Genomic DNA, 20,549 nt, shown 5'->3' with positions numbered 1-20,549 from the left:
TCATGCAGGACAATGCTCCATCACACGCGTCCAAGTACTCCACAGCGTGGCTGGCAAGAAAGGGTATAAAAGAAGAAAAACTAATGACATGGCCTCCTTGTTCACCTAATCTGAACCCCATTGAGGGAAAACAGTACACCTCTCTGAACAGTGTCTGGGAGGCTGTGGTTGCTGCTGCACGCAATGTTGATGGTGAACAGATCAAAACACTGACAGAATCCATGGATGGCAGGCTTTTGAGTGTCCTTGCAAAGAAAGGTGGCTATATTGGTCACTGATTTGTTTTTGTTTTTGAATGTCAGAAATGTATATTTGTGAATGTTGAGATGTTATATTGGTTTCACTGGTAAAAATAAATAATTGAAATGGGTATATATTTTTTTTTTGTTAAGTTGCCTAATAATTATGCACAGTAATAGTCACCTGCACACACAGATATCCCCCTAACATAGCTAAAACTAAAAACAAACTAAAAACTACTTCCAAAAATATTCAGCTTTAATATTAATGAGTTTTTTGGGTTCATTGAGAACATGGTTGTTAAATAATAAAATTAATCCTCAAAAATACAACTTGCCTAATAATTCTGCACTCCCTGTATTCAAAACTAAAAAACAAAGTTTTGCCTTTAGTTACACTTTAAGTCTGAGGCTTTAACTTGTTCTCACCAAACCTAATCATTTTGCTGTATTTGGATTCTATTATTTCAACAAAAAAATTTTGCTTTGAATTTTTCCGCCAATATTTTTGTTGTCCAGTATGTACAAAATACAGTATATTACCTAATGAAATATGACTGTGGAAAAACAAAGTAAATTCGACCTTACAAAGATTGAACAACTTCATGAACTCAAAAAAATGTTTGTTTTGATTTTAGAGAATGGGCGAATAAAAGGAACATTCTACATATAGCCATTGCTTACTAAAACTAATCTTTAGCGAAGACAATGAAAAGAGCGTTTATGGTTATTGTCTTGATTCTTCAAACAATGTCTTTGCAAGCCTCAAAAGTGGCAAAAGACAAGCCTTGCCTTATTAAAAGAATGTGTGTTTAACCACTTTCTTACGGGGAACTCCTCCTGCCCAGATAAATTTTCAGCTTTTTGCAAAAAAAAAAAAGAAGAAAAGAAAAAAAAAAAAAGTTTGAAAAAGAAAACCGTTTTATAAAATTTTGCAAACAAGAAATTTTTCTCCTTCATTGATGTGCGATGACAAGGCAGCACTGAAGGAAAGACTGATAGGTGCCACTGGTGGGCACCGATTGGAATTGGTGGGCACTGGCAGGCACAGATGACGCGGTGGGGGCTCTAACGGTTCGAGACCGTTTTCCCTTTGACAAAAGCCGGTGATCGGCTTTTTTTTTATGCTCACAATGCCAGCGTGAGCAGAAAAAAAGCTGATTATCGATCTTTTGTTTACATCAAGTGATCAGGGCTGGCACCAGCATAAGGCAGCTGCCTGAGGGTCGCCAGGAGAGGGTTGTTGCCAAAGTCAGGGTTCCCAAGAAGCGCCAATGCTGGCGCCAGCCCTTCTCGCATCCTTACCTGGCTCAGTAAGCTGACACAGGCAGGCAGCACAACCTCCGGTGCTGTTAACTTTAGGCACCACTGACTTCACGGCTGCAGCTCCACTCCCCCTTCTCTATGACAGATGCAGCACAGGAAGAGAAACACAGTCTCAGAGACAAGGGAGCCCTAGGGGATCGCTATGGCAGCAAAAGGAAATCCCCCCTCCTCCTAACTTTTTGATTACCCCTGTTTCTCTTCCATGCCAGTGTCATTGGTCCCCCCAAAAAATTGTCAAAGTGTCAGTTTCCAATTTGTCTGCCGCAATCCCCCTAAAAAAGTCGCTGATCTCCCCCTCCTTCTGCTATGTATCCCAGGCTCCGCTTGCCCATAGTGGGTACTGCTGGGTAGAGAGGAGGGAGAAGAGCGCACACAGGTCCGCTCTCCTCCCCTTCTTGTTCCTGACCTGGAAGCGACTGACCGTTTCCCCAGCCATGAAGGCCGGGAAAGAATAATGCAATGCGATGTACACTGCATTACATTCATGACTGAATGCATGGTAACATTGATTTAACAGCAGCCAAAAAAAGTATATTCCATGTGGGGGTTTGCATTGTGGAGGGAGGTAGCAGGACGACGGTTGGGGGGGCACCAAATTGCATTTTCGCATAAGTAGACAAAAATTCTTGCACCGGCCCTGCACGTGGTAAAAGCCGGGATCAACCCCCTACTCCGATCTTTGATCAGCCAAGTCTCACTGCCTCAGTGATCACAGAGTGCGCTAGGTGCACTCTGTAAGGGGGCACGCAGGCAGCTCATGCACAGGAGGATGTCTATTGACGCCCTCCCGGTAATTAAGTTCCGCGCTGTAGCCGTCATTCAACTTAACCAAGTCTAGAAAAATGTTAAGAGCAGTTACTGATAAAGGAATGAATGATTTTCCAACAGTTAAAAATTTGCTAAGGTGTATGTCAGTGCAAAATAAATAAAAAAAACTAACTTACAACTCACGTTTTAATGTAATAACTAATATTACAACTACTAAAGGCATAATAATAAAAAAAATTTGATCCAGAAAATTGTTCTGAACATTCTTAAATGTGATCAGGAATAACCTTAAAGCATATGGAATCCATGTATTTTAAAGTTTCCTGGTCCTTTATTTTATAAGATGATTCTGCGAACACCACATTCTTGTCCCTTCAATCTACACTAATTTTTCCATTTTACCCATGGAGGGCAGCCAGCCATAGTTGTCATTTAGGCATTTTCGGTACTTGATGAAGCCACCATATCTAAGGACTAGTAAGCTGCAATATATAACTATGTAAAAGTGAAGAGAGAAAAAAAAAAAAATGACATTTATAATAGCACAGATATGCTCTACCTGAAACCACTGTGCCTGGCGAAGATGAGTTAGAGAATTCTTGCACTTCTCTTCACTAAGCAAACTGTTTTCGTCCGATGCTGCACAGGTATCTAGTACAAAAAAAAAAAAAAAAGTATATAAGTAAATAAGTCAAACCTGAACTTTAAGGCTCCATGCACACTGAAGCTTATAAACTGCAGTTTATTGGCATTTTGGCTTTTTTTTAAAGCCCATAAACTGAACTCTATGTTAGCCTATGTGCCCATGCACACATGGGCGTTTAGTGTTAATGAGCTTTGGAGTTTATTGGCTTTTTTTTTTTTTTTTTTTTTTTTTTTTTAAAACAGGGATAAGGCCGCGCGGGCCGACAAGCAAAAGAAAATACATCAGTACACACAGTGCACGCAGTGCATCGAGTCACACTTCAACAGAACACATTGCATTAGAAACATTGCTACCTTCCCCCCCGGAAGCCCCCCCGCGGGCCGCCGGCAAGGGCCCGCGTCCCCGGGGGAAGGCCCGAAGGCCGCCCCGCGCCAACAGCCCGCGGCGGCCCCCAGGGAGGGGGGGGAGGAGCTCCCCAGCCTGCGGTAAATCATAGCAACATGCTCGGACCGCGCAACCGGCCCCAACTTTTCCTTTTATACAGGAGGGCCCCCAGGTGGGGGTCATGAAAAAAGGTCAAGGGTAGAGGAACAGAGCAGAGGTGTAGCTCGGAAGAAGGAGAGGGAGAAAAGGAGAGCGGTCGAAGATAGGGAAAGAGAGAAGGGAGTAGGGATTAATTCTTCTAGTCGCCCGCCCCTCCGTAGGGAGGGGGGGGGGGGGGGGGGGGGGGAGTCTCGCATGTAGCGCTCCGCGCAAGCACAGAGCCGGTCAGGGACTGGAGGGCATCCGCCCACAGGCATATGTTCACACGTCCGTTGAGGGCTCTCTCAATGCCTGGCCCTCAGCCGAGTATCTAAAAATATCCCAGAGCTGCCAGGTGTTTTTAAAGGTTTCCTGCCTGTTGTGCGCTGTGAGGACCAAGTCCTCCATGCGCCTAATCTCTTCCACTTTTGCGAGCCACTGGGGTATTGTCGGCGGGTGGGCGTCTTTCCACTGGAGTGGGATGCAGGCCTTGGCTGCGTCCAACAGGTGTCTAATTACAGATTACAGGAGGAAAACCGAGGGCTCTGCTGGGATATCGTGGTCGTTTATTGGCTTTTTTCTGAACGCCCGAAATTTGCATTCAAAGTGCTGTTTTTCGGCGGGAAAAAAACGCTAAAAATGCAAAACAACCAAAAACACCGGAGCCAGCGGGTTTTTTATCCATTAAAAAAAAAAAAGCTACACTGAATAACGCTGATTAAAGCTATTGCAAAAACGCTGAAAGGCTCCCTGCAAAGCTACTGGCATTTTTTTATAGCTTTTATCAGCTTCAGTGTGCATGGAGCCTCAATCATATAATCGTTTTCAACCTATAAATTAATCATTGGCCAGCCTGAGCTTCAATGTGTTTAGCTTGTGTATAGTGTTTGTGGTGACTTAACCACTTAAGACCCGGACCAAAATGCAGCTAAAGGACCAGGCCCCTTTTTGCGATTCGGCACTGCGTAGTTTTAACCGACAATTGCGCGGTCGTGCGACGTGGCTCCCAAATAAAATTGGCGTCCTTTTTTCCCCCCACAAATAGAGATTTCTTTTGGTGGTATTTAATCACCTCTACGGTTTTTATTTTTTGTGCTATAAACAAAAATAGAGCGACAATTTTGAAAAAAATTCAATATTTTTTACTTGTTGCTATAATAAATAACCCCCAAAAATATATAAAAAAATATTTTTCCTCAGTTTAGGCCAGGGATATGCAATTAGCGGACCTCCAGCTGTTGCAAAACTACAAGTCCCATCATGCTTCTGACTCTGGTGTTATGCTTGTGGCTGTCAGAGTCTTGCTATGCCTCATGGGAATTGTAGTTCTGCAACAGCTGGAGGTCCGCTAATTGCATATCCCCGGTTTAGGCGGATACCTATTTTTGGAAAAAATAAATAAATAAATAAATCGCAATAAGCGTTTGCGTAAAATTTATAGCGTTTACAAAATAGGGGATAGTTTTATTGCATTTTTATAAAAAAAAATTTTTTTACTATCAATAGCGGCGACATTATGGCGGACACTTCTAACACATTTTTGGGACCATTGTCATTTTCACAGCAAAAAATGCATTTAAAATGCATTGTTTACTGTGAAAATGACAATTGCAGTTTGGGAGTTAACCACTAGGGGGCGCTGATGGGGTTGTGTGACCTCATGTGTGTTTACAACTGTAGGGGGGTGTGGCTGTAGGTGTGACATCGACTGATTCCGTATATAAGGGAACACGCGATCGATGACAGCGCCACAGTGAAGAACGGGGAAGCTGTGTTTACACAAAGAAAAAGACAAAAAAGGGGCCTCGAAACTTTAAAATAATAATATCGCCCCTTGAAGATGCGATTTCTCGCGAAACTAGTAGGGTGGAACGAGCGGTATATTTGGCATCACCCCCCTGGTCTGCTTGGTTTGCCTGTACGGACGGGTCTGTCTGTATGTATCTGGCCGGGACATCAGACTACAAGGCTTTCTAATTACTGCAAAATTGTGAGTGTTTAGTATGTACATTTTTTTTATATTAAAGTTTTAAAAGGTTTTACACGATCAAAGCCCCTTTTTTGTCTTTTTCCATATCTATGCAACATGACCATCAATGTTTTTGAATAATGGAACGAGGTGATGATTCCCATTAGGCTGCTTCCATCCAGCTTTTGGCTCCGCAATCCTTTACATCTTCATGCTACCTGGGGTCCCCTATAATCAAGGGACCGCCGGGATCTGGTAAGCAGATACATATGCTTTGTTGGTGGAGGATTTCAGCTGATTGGTTGTCACTCTGTATTGGCTATTCATCTGATTACACAGTCTAAGGACTCTTTTTTCTTCACTGGTGAAGGAGCATCCTATATCAACACATGAAGGTTGTCATATGTTTTTTTTCAGCTGATCATTATAGTTCACGCTCGTTTTATATTTGTTCACATCAAAGTGGTTTATACGGTTTAGCGCAACTTTTTTTCTTTCCACATTCTTACCACTGTTTAATGTTACACAGTAAGTTGCAGCTTCACATTTTGCTTCATTAGCAATCACTTTTATACCCGTTTGGTTTACGGGTTCTTCCTTTGTTATATTAGCGCAGTTTTTTCCCCCTTTTTTTCATATTTAGACAGACGTAATGGCCGCTAAAAAGGCCACCTTCTGAGATAGTTTCAAGAGAGGAATCTCACTGATGTTTTTAAAGGGAGGTTCCTGAAGAACCGAGAGCACCAGATTCAGATCCCATGGAGGAAGAGGTGGTTTAAGAGGGGGGGAAGTATATGACGCACCTACTGCACAAAAGGTACCCACCAGAGAATGGACAGCCAAAGGCCGCTGAAAAAACAAAGCCAAAAGCTGAAATCTGTCCCTTAATGGTGCTTAAGGCAAGTTTCTGATCTACTCCACCCTGTAAAAACAGCAGGACCCTCTAAAACGAATACGTCCATGAACGCCACCCCATTTCCTCACACAAAGAGATGTAGGCCTTCCAGGTGGGACGGTAGATCTTGCTGGAAGGAGCATGGTTGAGATGACCGAGTCGGAAAGACGCCGGGTCCCTTAGTACCTGGCTTTCAATAGCCATGCCGTTAAAGCCAGCGACTGTAAAGCAGGATGAAGTACAAGACCCTGAGACAGAAGGTCCTCCCGTATTGGCAGCCGCCATGGTGCATCTGCCACCAGGCGCACGAGATTGGCGTACCAAGGACGCCAGGGCCAATCTGGAGTGATTAGAATCATCGGGATCCCTTCGGCCTCCACTCTGCGGAGCAGCCGAGGAAGAAACGTCAATGGGGGAAAGGCATAAATTAGCCGATACTGACCCCACGGGGCCACTAACGCATCTGCCCAGGGATCTCTGGACCTGGCCACCAACCTCGACACCTTGCGGTTGAGGCGAGAGGCCAGGAGATCCACGTCCGGTGTGCCCCACCTCTTGCAAAGGAGCTGAAACACCTCCGGATGCAATGACCATTCCCCCTGGTCCAGCATCTGGCGACTCAGGTAGTCTGCCTGCCAGTTTCTACGCCAGGAATGTAGATGGCCGATAGTCGGCACGCTTCTTTCCGCCCAACGCAGGATGTGAGCGACCTTGGAACGCTGCAGCCGAGCTCCATGTTCCCCCCTGGTGGTTGACATAAGTCATCGCTGTGGCATTGTCCGACTGAATCCTGATTGGGCGACCTTGCAACCTCCTCGACCACGAGGAGAGGCATATCCTGATCGCCCGAAGTTCCAGGACATTGATCAGCAGACGGGATTCCTGTAAAGTCCATTGACCCGGGGCCGACTGGACCCCCCAGACGCCCCCCCCCCCCCAACCTGTGAGGCTGGCGTCCATCGCAATCACCGTCCACTGGAAGGGAAGGAACGACTTCCCGGACCGAAGAGCTGGGGATCTCAGCCACCAATTCAGAGAGACTGACTAGGTGGCTTACCTGAATCTGGCGATTCCGGAGACAATGGAGATTTGTTCCATTTGGACAGGATCTCCTTCTGCAATACTCGTGTGGAACTGGGCATACGGTACTGCCTCGAAGGAGGCTACCATCAGACTCGCATGCAAAAACAGAGAGACGACCATTTGTGGGATGCCAACAGCTTCACCGCAGACTGAAGAGTCTGCAATTTTTCTAGGGGAAGAAAGACTAACCTCCGGAGTCCACAATCAACCCCAGGTATTCCAAACGCTGAGTCTTTACCAGGACGACTTCTGGATGTTTAACACCCACCCGAATTCTCGGAGGGTCTGGCTGGCAATAATCATATCCACCTCTAATTCTGAGCCAGAAGCTGCTCTCAGCAAAGCTAGGATCGGTGCAAGCACCTTGGTGATAACTCTTTGTGCTGACGCTAGGCCAAAGGGAAGAGCCACAAACTGATAGTGGTCTTCTCCTTTTGCAAAGCACAGAAACCTCTGGTGTCCTGCGCAAATTGGGACATGCAAGTATGCATCCTTGATGTCCAAGAAAGTCCCCTGGATGGGGGCAAAACTTCATGCGGTGGTGGGTTTGGATGCCGGTTTGTTCGGCTTACGCACCCAGTGAAGTTTCTGTCCCCCAGCTGGGCCTTCTTCAGCCTGGGAGGGTCTACCCGTGGGCCCTGACGGACGAAAATACTGCTTCTGCGTGGGAAAAGAAGGACCCGGCTTACGGTGTACTGAGGAAGAAGAGTCCTCTTACCGCCAGTGACGTCCTTAATAATTTAGTCCAGTGATGTACCAAAAAGACTCCCACCTTTGAAGGAAGGGTAAACCTGCCAGGGCTTTTTTGAATGCTTGGTCAGCAGACCAGCATTTCAGCCAAATCAGGCGGCGCAACACTACCGCAGAAACAGAAGCCCTGTATATCAAGGGGGCTGCATCCAGGGTAGCATTCACAGACATATACAAGGCCCTGGACCAACTAGTCGGCCAGTCTAACATATTTAGGAGGGAGCTGATGCCCCTCCACAGTCTTGTGCAAAACCTTTGCCCATTCAGTGAGTGTCTGAGACACCAAGGTTGCAGCCAAAATAGGCCGCAATGCAGACCCTAGCATGGTAAACATGGAGCTGGTCACTGCCTCGGACCTCCTATCAGCATGGTCCTTGAAAGCAGGGGTACCTTCTATAAGGAGAGTGGTTACCTTGTTTAAACGAGCAACCGGAGGAGAAGCCCATTTTTTCAAAAGGCTGTCCATAAAAGGGTAACGGACCGCCAAGCGCTGAGGGACCACAAAGGACTTCTGAGGCCGTTCCCATTCCTTATCTATGAACTTATGAAAGAAAGTAACATAAAAAAAACTTTCAGAGTGGTTCGATTTGTGTGACCCAAAGGAGACAGACCCCTCTGTGGAAGTCCCAGCTGCATCTTCCAGCTTGAGAGAGTCTCTCAAAGCATCAATAAGTGCACTCACAAGTGCTTTGTCTTGCACTGACCCAGACGAGGGGTCCTCCTCACCAGGGAGGTCCTGGTATGCATCCTTCGACATACCAGAACCGGGGTCCTGAGCCGTAGCCAGGCCCAAATCTAAGTCAGATCATTCCCCAGAAGATGGCGCGGGGAGGGGATGCTTTTTACCCCCCTTACGCCCGCATGCCGCTTAAACCCTGGCAACATGATTCCAGGACTGCCGACAGTGTATCCATGGGAACTACAGGTGCAGGGGCACCGTTTGCGGCCTCTGGCAATGTAGGGGAAGAAAGGCCAGATACTGACTCCATCACCCACTGACAGCCCTCAGGGACTAAGTGAAAAACACTTAAGTCCACCCTCCTTCCTTGTATACACAGCGTATGTGTGTGTGAGGTAAAATCTGTGAGGTAAAAACTGTGGTGTGCTCCGTTCAGAAAGCCAGTGCTAGAGACTTTCCCAGTGGGCAACCCCCCCCCCCCCCCCCCACAGAAAGCAGACTCCGGCGCCCACCCACAGGTACAGCCCAGGTCGCAGCAGGCCCTAGGGCAGGAGGGCAAAGGGAGACAGAGAGCAGGGAAAGGGAGGACAGGAGAACCCCCTTAATCCTGGGAATGCCCAGCTGTTCCATCCTGCCAAGGCTTACCCGTCCTTGCGAGGACATGCTGGCGCGTCCCTGACAGACCCACAACTGATGGTACGGAGTAGCTTTCGGCCCGGTCCACTGTGAGAGAGATAACAAAACAGCCAAGTCATGAGTGAACCCTGGAGCAAAAAGCCCACCAGTCACCCCAGGAGTCATGGGGTATGTCGTGGCAGACCCAGCGTTTAGCTAAGGTGTGCTCATGCTTGATGGCCGGACTGGGAAGACTACAAGGATCTATATATAAAAAAAAATCTTCAGGGTGCTGGGCCCAAAAGGGAGCCACGTCGTCGTCCTCTGCTAGGCAGAAAAAAAAACTGAGGCTGCATGCTGCAGGGAGGAGGGTTATGTCCAGAGGGACTGCCCCCTGGGTGGGGCTGTTAACTCTGTTAAAGTAACATGTAATTAAATATCCAACATGTCCTGCCTAATCCTCTCCTATGAACAGGAACATAACCCATATGTCAAGACTTTGAAGGCTGTGTCCGTCCATGGATAAGAGAAATTATATTTATTCATAATTACGGAGAGCATAAACATACAAGGCCATCATAGTATACTCTGAATACATACAGATTAATATCCCCTTTTATAGGGTGTCTTATCAAAAAGTCACACAAGCAGAACGACATTACCATGCTGCACCATGTCCCCTTGGTATACAGGTCATTCTCAAAAAATTTGCATATTGTGATAAAGTTCATTATTTTCTGTAATGTACTGATAAACATTAGACTTTCATATATTTTAGATTCATTACACACAACTGAAGTAGTTCAAGCCTTTTATTGTTTTAATATTGATGATTTTGGCATACAGCTCATGAAAACCCCAAATTCCTATCTCAAAAAAATAGCATATCATGAAAAGGTTCTCTAAACAAGCTCTTAACCTAATCATCTGAATCAACTAATTAACTCTAAACACCTGCAAAAGATTCCTGAGGCTTTTAAAAACTCCCAGCCTGGTTCATTACTCCAAACCGCAATCATGGGTAAGACTGCCGACCTGACTGCTGTCCAGAAGGCCATCATTGACACCCTCAAGCAAGAGGGTAAGACACAGAAAGAAATTTCTGAACGAATAGGCTGTTCCCAGAGTGCTGTATCAAGGAACCTCAGTGGGAAGGAAAAAAAGTGTGGCAACGCTGCACAACGAGAAGAGGTGACCGGACCCTGAGGAAGATTGTGGAGAAGGACCGATTCCAGACCTTGGGGGACCTGCGGAAGCAGTGGACCGAGTCTGGAGTAGAAACATCCAGAACCACCGTGTACAGGCATGTGCAGGAAATGGGCTACAGGTGCCGCATTCCCCAGGTCAAGCCACTTTTGAACCAGAAACAGCGGCAGAAGCGCCTGACCTGCCTGGGCTACAGAGAAGCAACACTGGACTGTTGCTCAGTGGTCCAAAGTACTTTTTTCGGATGAAAGCAAATTTTGCATGTCATTTGGTAATCAAGGTGCCAGAGTCTGGAGGAAGACTGGGGAGAGGGAAATGCCAAAATGCCTGAAGTCCAGTGTCAAGTACCCACAGTCAGTGATGGTCTGGGGTGCCATGTCAGCTGCTGGTGTTGGTCCACGGTGTTTTATCAAGGGCAGGGTGAATGCAGCTAGCTATCAGGAGATTTTGGAGCACTTCATGCTTCCATCTGCTGAAAAGCTTTATGGAGATGAAGATTTCATTTTTCAGCACGACCTGGCACCTGCTCACAGTGCCAAAACCACTGGTAAACGGTTTACTGACCATGGTATTACTGTGCTCAATTGGCCTGCCAACTCTCCTGACCTGAACCCCATAGAGAATCTGTGGGATATTGGGAAGAGAAAGTTGAGAGACGCAAGACCCAACACTCTGGATGAGCTTAAAGCCGCTACCGAAGCATCCTGGGCCTCCATAACACCTCAGCAGTGCCACAGGCTGATTGCCTCCATGCCACGCCGCATTGAAGCAGTCATTTCTGCAAAAGGATTCCCGACCAAGTATTGAGTGCATAACTGAACATAATTATTTGAAGGTCGACTTTTTTTTTTATTAAAAACACTTTTATTTTATTGGTCGGATGAAATATGCTAATTTTTGGAGATAGGAATTTGGGGTTTTCATGAGCTGTATGCCAAAATCATCAATATTAAAACAATAAAAGGCTTGAACTACTTCAGTTGTGTGTAATGAATCAAATATATGAAAGTCTGTTTATCAGTACATTACAGAAAATAATGAACTTTATCACAATATGCAAATTTTTTGAGAACGACCTGTATATCCTAATGGTAATTCAAGATAAGCACATGGTAATGTCATGTATAGACCATTTGCAAAAAAACTATTCTATAACGCAAACGCGGCTAAACATGGCAAAACTAATGGTTTTAAACGTCGGTTACCATCTGTCAAGTTAAATCGTACCGGAGGTTTTAAAACATCCTGTGTAAATTAAGTTTAAATACAAAAGTCATGAGTATTCTTCGTTGAATCTTGGTGTGGTTTGTGTATTTCTTCCAGATCTGAACAGTAACCTAGTGTGAAACGTTACCTTCCTGAAATAAAGACCAGTCACTGCTGCCGTCCTTGTGCAGGGTGAATGGCCTTGTCTTTGCCCCCTCCTGTAGTTTTCTGTAGGCAGCCTGTAGTGGGTGGAGCCTGCTCTCCCACCCTCCCTTCCCCCATGACTGCTCAACACAGTGATGTCACTGCTACTTTTACAAAGTAAACTCTGGGTTTGCAAAGGCATTCGGTGCAAGTGAAAGTTTTTGCGCCTGGAGTTCAGCTTTAATTAAACGTTCACCTTTCTCCTGTTTCTCCAGATCTTCTGTCTCTACAGCCTCCTTTTTCTCCAGATCTTCTGTCTCTACAGCCTCCTTTTTCTCCAGATCTTCTGTCTCTACAGCCTCCTTTTTCTCCAGATCTTCTGTCTCTACAGCCTCCTTTTTCTCCAGATCTTCTGTCTCTACAGCCTCCTTTTTCTCCAGATCTTCTGTCTCTACAGCCTCCTTTTTCTCCAGATCTTCTGTCTCTACAGCCTTCTCCTTTTTTTCTGTATTTTTAGCAAACAGGTTGTTATGACAGGTAAGAAACACTGTGAACTGCATCCTTGGTTCAACATCAAATGTAATCAGAAGGGAAGCCTCTTCCATGTCATAGGTTACACTATGTTGCTTTTTGGATAACTTCTGCAGAAAGAAGAAAAAAAATAATGCAATAAGGATAAACAAGTTATTCTTATGACTAAAAAATGGTTACCAAAAGGCATTAGTGAGTTCACAAACGAAATCTTTTTCATTCCAAACGCAATAAAATGGGAGGCAAGGAAACCGGTATTACTTACGGAAAGACATGAATGAAAACCTGATCAGGCCTCTAATGCCTAGGCCAGTGATGGCAAACCTATGACACGCGTGCCACAGCTGGCACGCAGAGGCCCCAGGCACACAAAGGCGCATTGCACTTGACTAGTAGGACAAGGCATCCAGTGTCCCCCATACTGCCTGCCTACCTCCAAATCACACACAGCACTTTGACTTAGTGGACAACTCTTTGGAGAAAGAGTTGCGGGACCGACTCACAGACTGGCAGGAACGGTGGCCGATAACCTCCCTCGGCCTGGGAATAAACAGCCAATTGACTGGCGTGGGAGAAGTGGAGGTTTGTTTGCCTGGGGGTCGTCTGTGTGCAGTCACTTTGATCCATTGGGGAGAAAGCCCAGGGATGAGGCTGGAGTGGCTGGTGATGAGCCGCGCAACATGAGCATGGCTTGTGCGAAGGTGATAGCAGGAGAGGTGTGTATGGGCAGAGGGAGCAAGACTAGCTACATGAGTGTCACTGCACCACTGCCGTACCACAGCAGAGGAGTTGGTGAGTTGCAGAGGGGGGACCAGATGTGTGATGGGAGAGGAAAGTGTGCCATGAGCTGCATGGTGAGGTGGTGTGCTAGGAGTTACATGGCGATGTCTAATGTTCTGCAGCTCACTGATGTGATGTGAGGTGTGAGCTGAAGGCCAATACATAACATGTGCTAAAAGTTTACAGTGTGATGGAGATGTGCTGCATGGTGATGAATGTTGGCACTTTGAAATAAGTTGGTTTTATGTTGCAGCTTGGGCACTCGGGCTCAAAAAGGTTCGCCATCACTGGTCTAGGCTATGGCGCTTCACAAATAAAAAAAAGTCCAACCTATAATTTGTCAAAACCTCTAATAGCCACTAAACATCTAGTATTTGATAGGTTGCCAATAGTCGGCAAGGCTTAAGAGTGGTTAAATCTTGACTTAAAGTGTTTGTTACCCCAACACTTAATATTCCTGATATGTGCCTGCTGTACCATGTACTTGTATAAGAAAGTGTTCTCTTTGTATTGCTTCCTTTGTGTGAAATCCCTGTTCCTGACAGTTTCTCTGCTTTCCTATTAAAAACTGACCACACTAAGCAGAAAACACTGTGGTCAGTTCTCCATCTATGCTGGGAACTCCGCCTGCACTCCAAATATCAGACTTGTCCTGACACCCCCTCCACTGCACAGCCATTCACTGGGAAGGCGATTGTTTACAAATCACTTTAAGCAGAAGTTGAGACCCATGTACAACCTTGGCTTAAGATCCAAAGAGCTCCAGAGGGATTGGTACTTGCATTTTAGCACTACAGTTTTTAATCTTGGCAATGTTTTCTGCAAGGTCACTTTATAGTAGAAAAACTACAATATACAAACTGTTTCCTGATGAAATATTTAGGATTCTGTTCAATCATGGTTATGATTCACTAACCTCTGATCTCCCTGTGCCACCCAGAAGCTCATTACTATTCTGAGGCAACACTTCTTGTGCACCATTCTCGGTCTTCAACATTTTTGATGACTTGGCATTCATTCTTTGGTAAGGTTTTTCTTGTGTTCCCCTTCACATCAGTGTCCGCAGCCCCCTTCTCATCAGTGTCTCCCTTTTACATCAGTGTCTCCCTTTTACATCAGTGTCTGCAATTACCTCTTCACATCTCAACCCTCCTTCCCATCAAAGTCCCCAACCCCCTAGAAATCTTATCCCCCATTTATATTAGTCTCTTTCACATCACAGCCCCCCTTAATTTTCAAAGGAAACAACAGGTCTAAATACATTGTCACAGTGTATTTATCAATGAAGCTGGCACAGAGTAGGGCGTAGCTGTCAAACAGCCGTTGTTGTAGATTTTACCAGATACCCTTGTCTTGTAGTAAGGTATACTCAAACGCGTGACCAATAATCACACTTGTGTGCCTTCTGTTAAGGAGCAATAACCGGTCTGAAACTTATTTTGAAACTTGAAAATACCACAAGACTTAAAGTAAAAGTATGGCAAATTCAGTTCTGTGCAACTACTTTAGTAAACTATGAAAAAAATATGAAAAAAAATTAAAAAAAAAGATTTTTATAACAGCTTGCCTGTAAAATCCTTTTCTTGGATTACACCACAGGACACAGCTAATCAATACATAATGGGTTGTATTGTCACCAGAGGTGATTGGACACTGGCACAACCAATGAAGACAAGTTCCCCTCCATATAACCCCTTCCCTAAAACCTCAGTTTTGTAGCAAAGCAGTAAGGTTCCCAAAAAAAAGGGGGGGATCTCTGTGTCCCGTAGCGTACTCGAAGAAAAGGATTTTACAGGTAAGCCGTTATAAAAATCCAGTTTTCTTTATCGTACACCACGGGACACAGAGCCAATAATTACATAATGGGACGTCCCAGAGCAATGCTCAATGAAGGGTGGGAGACACAGATCAAGCAGGCCGCTTACGGACAAGAAGCACTATACTGCTGCCTGCAACACACTATGCCCAAAGGCGGCATCCTCGTGTTCTTTCACATCTACTTGATACAATTTGGAAAAAGTATGGACTGAAGACCAAGTTGCAGCTTTTCTGAGCAATTGAAGAACTGCCCATAAAGCACTTATTGCCCTGGTAGAGTGCGCCTTAACAGAAAAAGGAGGAATCCTGTTCTTTAAACCATAAGCTTGAATAATTACTTGTCGAATACACATTGCTATGGTGGATTTTGATGCCGCTTTTCCCTTCTTAGGACCATCTGTCAAAATAAACATAACATCTGTCTTGTGTATCTGAGCGGTTGGTTGCCTGCAGATAGACCGTTACTGCTCTCACTACATTTAGAGAGTGCAGTAACTTTTCCTCCGCTGTCCGCAGATCAGGAAAAAAGAAAGGCAGAACAATATCTCGATTCAAATGAAATGCCGACACCACCTTTGGGTAAAAAGGTAGGATGGGGTCGTAGAACAATCTTGTTCTTGTGACAAATTAAATAAGGCTCTTTACAAGAAAGAGCTTCTAATTCTGATACTCTCCTAGCAGAAGAGATATCAAAATGGCCAATTTCCTGCTCAAAAGGATCAAAGGAATATGGCGAATAGGTTCAAAAGGTTGCCTTTGCAGCACTGACAATACCAAATTCAAATCCCATGGGCACAAGGAAGACTCGACTGTCGGAATAATCCACAGCACCCCCTGAATGAAAGCCAGAACTAGGGAATGAGATGCCAGCAGTTTTAGAAAAAAGACTGACAGAGCCGATATTTGACCCTTGATGGCACCAAGGGCAAATTTCGTATACACTTCTAACTGGCAAAAGGCGAGAATCCTACTTATGTCATACTTCTGAGGATTCCATCTTCTGGTTTCACACCAGGAAATATATTCCTTCCAGACTCTATAGTAGATAAATAAGCCTGGCTTTCTAGCATTGATGAGTGTAAAATGAACTGGCCCTGAGATCCCTTCAAAATGTGGGTCTCAGTAGCCAGACTGTCAAATTTAGCTTTTGAAAGCTTCCAAGGTCTTCCTATCGCCATCTTTATGATCTTGGCGTACCAGGGCCTTCTGGGCCAATTTGGCGCCACTAGGATTACTGGAATGCCCTCCTTCTTGAGCCTGCAAAGTAGAGTTTGTAAGAGAGCGATCTGAGGAAATGCATAGATCAGTGAGAACCGATTCCAAGGAATTAGAGCATCCGTTCCATAGGCGAACGGATCTCTCGTCCTGGACACAAAGTTGTCCAACTTCATGTTGAGCCTGGAAGCTAGCAGGTCTACATCCGGGGTCCCCCATCTCTGGCATTTTGCCTGAAAGACATTGGGGTGGAGACAGTTGCTGGCGACTTAGATAGTCAGCTTGCCAGTTCTCTACCCCTGGAATGAAGATTGCAGAAAGACAAGGAACATGTTTTTCTGCCCATGTCAAAATCCGATTCACCTCCTTTTGGACATCCCGACTCCGGGTGCCTCCTTGGTGATTGATATAAGCTACTGCAGTAGCATTGTCGGATTGAATCTGAACAGGGTGCCCTGTAACCTGTATGTCCAGGTTCTGAGGGCTAAGTATACTGCCCGAATCTGCAGTATGTTCATGGGCAGGTTCTCTTCGGTTTTGGCCCAGGTACCCTGGGCTGAAGCTTCTTCTAACACTGCTCCCCAGCCTAACAGGCTGGCATCCGTAGACACCACCTTCCAGGTGACTGGGAAAAAGAACATTCCTTTCCGCAAGTTCTTGGTCTTTAACCACCAACAGGCACATGGGTAAATCCAGCGCTTGACTTTTCCTGTTCCGGGCCGCTAGAATATTTCCTTGCAGTAGTCTTGAATGAAACTGGGCATAGGAAATAGCCTTGAAGGAGGCCACCATCTTCCCCAATAGCCTCATACAGAGGCAAATCGATGCTCCCCTCTTCGCCCTGACCTTCTCTTAAAGGCTTGATCTTTGGCTGTGGTAGGAATACCCTGCTTTGTGCTGTGTCTATGATCATGCCCAAATAACTCTACCTTTCTTTGGGCTTGCAGGGAGGATTTCTGTAAGTTTATGATCCATCCTAAATGCTCCATTTTATTGTATTGAGCACTGCGTGATCTAATCCTGCCACTGACTGATCTATTACAAGTAGATCGTCTAGGTAGGCCGTCACCACCATGTCCCGTGCCTTCAGCTTTGCCAACCAGAGTGGCCAGAACCTTTGTAAATACTCTGGGCGCAGTTGCCAAACCAAAGGGCAGAGCCACAAACTGGAAGTGGCTATGTGCTACCGCGAACCTTAGGAACTTATGGTGAGCGGGATGAATAGGCACATGTAAATATGCATCTTTGATGTCTATAGACACCAAGAATTCTCTGCCTTGTAGGGTGGTGACCACAGATCGGATAGTTTCCATTTGGAAATGGTGAATATTCAGAAACTGATTCAGAGATATTAGATCCAGGATGGGTCCGACGTCTCCATTTGGTTTTGGAACCACAAAGAGGTTTGAGTAAAAACCTAAACCTTGCTCTTTTAGAGGTACGTCCATGATTACCCCTTGAGACATTAAGTGATTCAATCCTTTGAAGAAGGATCTTCTTTTTAATGGATCTTTGGAGAGCCTTGAACTTCAGAACCGGCTTGTACCCTAGGGATACTGCGGAAACTACCCACTTGTCCTGGATCTCCGTCTGCCTTGCCGCTGAAAACTGCCGAAGCCGCCCCTCCACTCGGCCGAGTGGGGGCGCCTCGTAATAAAGAGGTTTTGGGGTCTTGCTTGTTCGCTTTTGAACCCCACGGCTTCTTGTTCTTCTGGGCCTGATTTTCTTTGACCTTTGTGGCTGGCTGAAAATTCCGTTGCCACTGGCTGGAAGCAGATCTTCCAGAAGATGGGGAGAGAGAACGTTTAAAACAAGGACGCTTGTTTTTCTTCTCTGGCAACAGAGTAGTCTTACATATATATATTTTTCCAAATCATCACTAAAAAGGCGTTCGTCATGGAAGGGGAAGCTGGCCAAAAGTTTTTTGCATGGGGCTTCTGCTGACCAATGCTTTAGCCAAAGAATCCTGCGCATATGCACCAGCTGGAGCATCAGACGAGATGCCTGTTGGATAGAATCTCTAATGGCAGCCACTGTGAAACATAAGGCCCTAGGCATATTCTCCCAAAATTTGATCTGCTCCGGAGGCAGATCTTTCAGCCACTGTTTCACCTGGTCTGTTAAGACCTGGCACATACAACACTGCCGCCACAGCAGGTTGGGCTACTGTGCCCGCCAGGAGAAAGGAAGACCTTAATAAGGATTCCAACTTCTTCTCAGAAGGATCTTTAAATACCTGGGCATTGTCCACCGGACAAGTTAGGCTTTTACTTACACAGGAAATAGTTGCATCCACAGAAGACAGACTCCACTTCTTGGTAAACTTCTCCTCCGTAGGATAAAGCACTTCAAACTTCCTAGGAGAAAAACACTCATCTGGGTGTTTCCAGTCTGCGTAAATCAGATTCTCCAATAAAGGATGGATCGGAAAGGTACAGGCAGCCTGCAGGATTTTAATGAACCCAGACAAGGGACAGGTGACTCAGTTAACTCAGCAGAGGGTAATCTGAATTGTAGAGCGTACCGCTTCAGCATAACATTGCACCTGTAACTTCAGAACTTGGGAAGCAGAACAAGGTTCCTCTGATATTACCGAGTCCTCACCCTCAGATTTCTCTGAAAGGAGATCCAAAACAGAAGGAGATCTGCTTCGCTTTTTGTCCTTTTCTGAGGACTTTGTGATTAACACAGCGATTCTCCCTTCTAAGTTGTTCAGGGCTGTTGCCAAAGTCACCTCAGTGACATATGCAGGCACCGGCACCACAGGAGAGGCTGCTACGCCTGATCGAGGTAATAGCTCATCCTGTATAGGTGCGTCAGGCAGTGGCGGCTGGTGCTCAAAATTTTTGGGGGGGCGCAAACAAACTGGAAAAAAAAAAAAACATCACACGCAGCCACTGTGCCCATCACACGCAGCCACTGTGCCCATCAAACGCAGCTATTCACAAAAAAAAATAATAAATAAAAAAAAATTATTTATTTTTACCAAAAAAACATTTATTAGAGTACATATTGGCCTAAATATATGAAATTCGATTTTTTTTGGGGATGTTTTAAACCAGATTTTTTTTTTTCACTTTTTTGTTCATACGGCAAAAAAATAAAAATAAAAATAAAAAAAAACACAGGCGATCAAATACCACCAAAAGAAAGCTCTACTTGTGGGAAAAACAGGGTGTCAACGTCGCACGGCAGCGAAATTGTCATTTAAAGCAACACCGTACCGAATCGCAAAAAATGCTCTGGTCAGGAAGGGGGGGGTAAATCTTCCGAGGCTGAAGTGGTTAAACAGGGACCTGGACAATGCCATAAACAGTGTGTGAAGGAGATGGACTATGTACTGTGACATGCTGTGTATACAGTGGGGGAGGTGTCTCAGTGTAGCACACACACAGACAGAGATGTACAAACACACATTGACAGGTTAAGCCCTCTCCACCCCTCCTCTCCCCTTCCAAGGACTCCAAGCAGGCAGGAGAGGGGGAATTGGAACAAGTAAGTGAGAGTAAGTAACAAGCTGCACACACACTGTTGGCTTCATTTCTCACCTCTATACAGTGCACTTGTTCCCCGATCCCTCAACTGACATCTTATCTGTAGCAGAGGCTGGCTGCACTTACTGTGTACTGATCACAGTGACACATCCATTGCTGCCATGGCTGCTCCAGGGGAATTCAATCCCATGATGTGAAGGGTCAGGCACCCAGAGAAGCGTCCCAGGGAGGTGAAAAATGTGTAGAAACGCCACCATGTTTCTACACAATGCCCAGTGAGCCGAAATCGAAAGTGACTAAGAAAAAGGTCTGCCCACCGTCCTCCGATCCCCGCCAATAAAAACAAAGAACAGGCGGCCAGAAACAAATCACTGAAGAGTGGGAGTGTTTGCGGGCGCAATGCTTGCGCCCTGCACACCCCCTGAACACGGGCAAATCAGCTTCCTAGCGTACAATCAGCTGATTGCAGACTGGGGAAGCTTCCCAGCGCCTGGTCACTCTTAAAGTGACTTTTTTTTACAGCTGGGGGGGGGGGGGGGGGATGCGGAGCTCGAGCCCCCCTATGGACACGCCGCCACTGGCGTCAGGTATTACCGGAGAGGAAGGTACCGAGGAGGCGCAGCTAGAGCCTCCTGTCTCAGGCGGCGGTGCTTTTGTGTCTTA

At 45.7% G+C, this 20,549-nt stretch overlaps 1 protein-coding gene across 1 annotated transcript in view; it reads right to left on the bottom strand.

Moving 5' to 3' along the window:
• ZFR2 (zinc finger RNA binding protein 2) overlaps positions 1-20,549 on the bottom strand; it is a 290,651-nt gene that overhangs the window by 30,912 nt on the left and 239,190 nt on the right. Inside the window, exons 13-14 of the mRNA XM_040339314.1 lie at positions 12,305-12,689; positions 2,893-2,984 (exon numbers count right to left, since the gene is read on the bottom strand). Coding sequence (XP_040195248.1) covers positions 2,893-2,984; positions 12,305-12,689 — 477 coding nt within the window. The remainder of the gene's footprint in view (positions 1-2,892; positions 2,985-12,304; positions 12,690-20,549) is intronic.

The sequence above is a fragment of the Rana temporaria genome, chromosome 1 (genome assembly GCF_905171775.1).
Source record: "Rana temporaria chromosome 1, aRanTem1.1, whole genome shotgun sequence".
Lineage (NCBI taxonomy): Eukaryota > Metazoa > Chordata > Amphibia > Anura > Ranidae > Rana > Rana temporaria.
The sequence above is the reverse complement of the archived record's forward strand: the minus strand, read 5'-3'. Positions and strand labels throughout refer to the sequence as shown.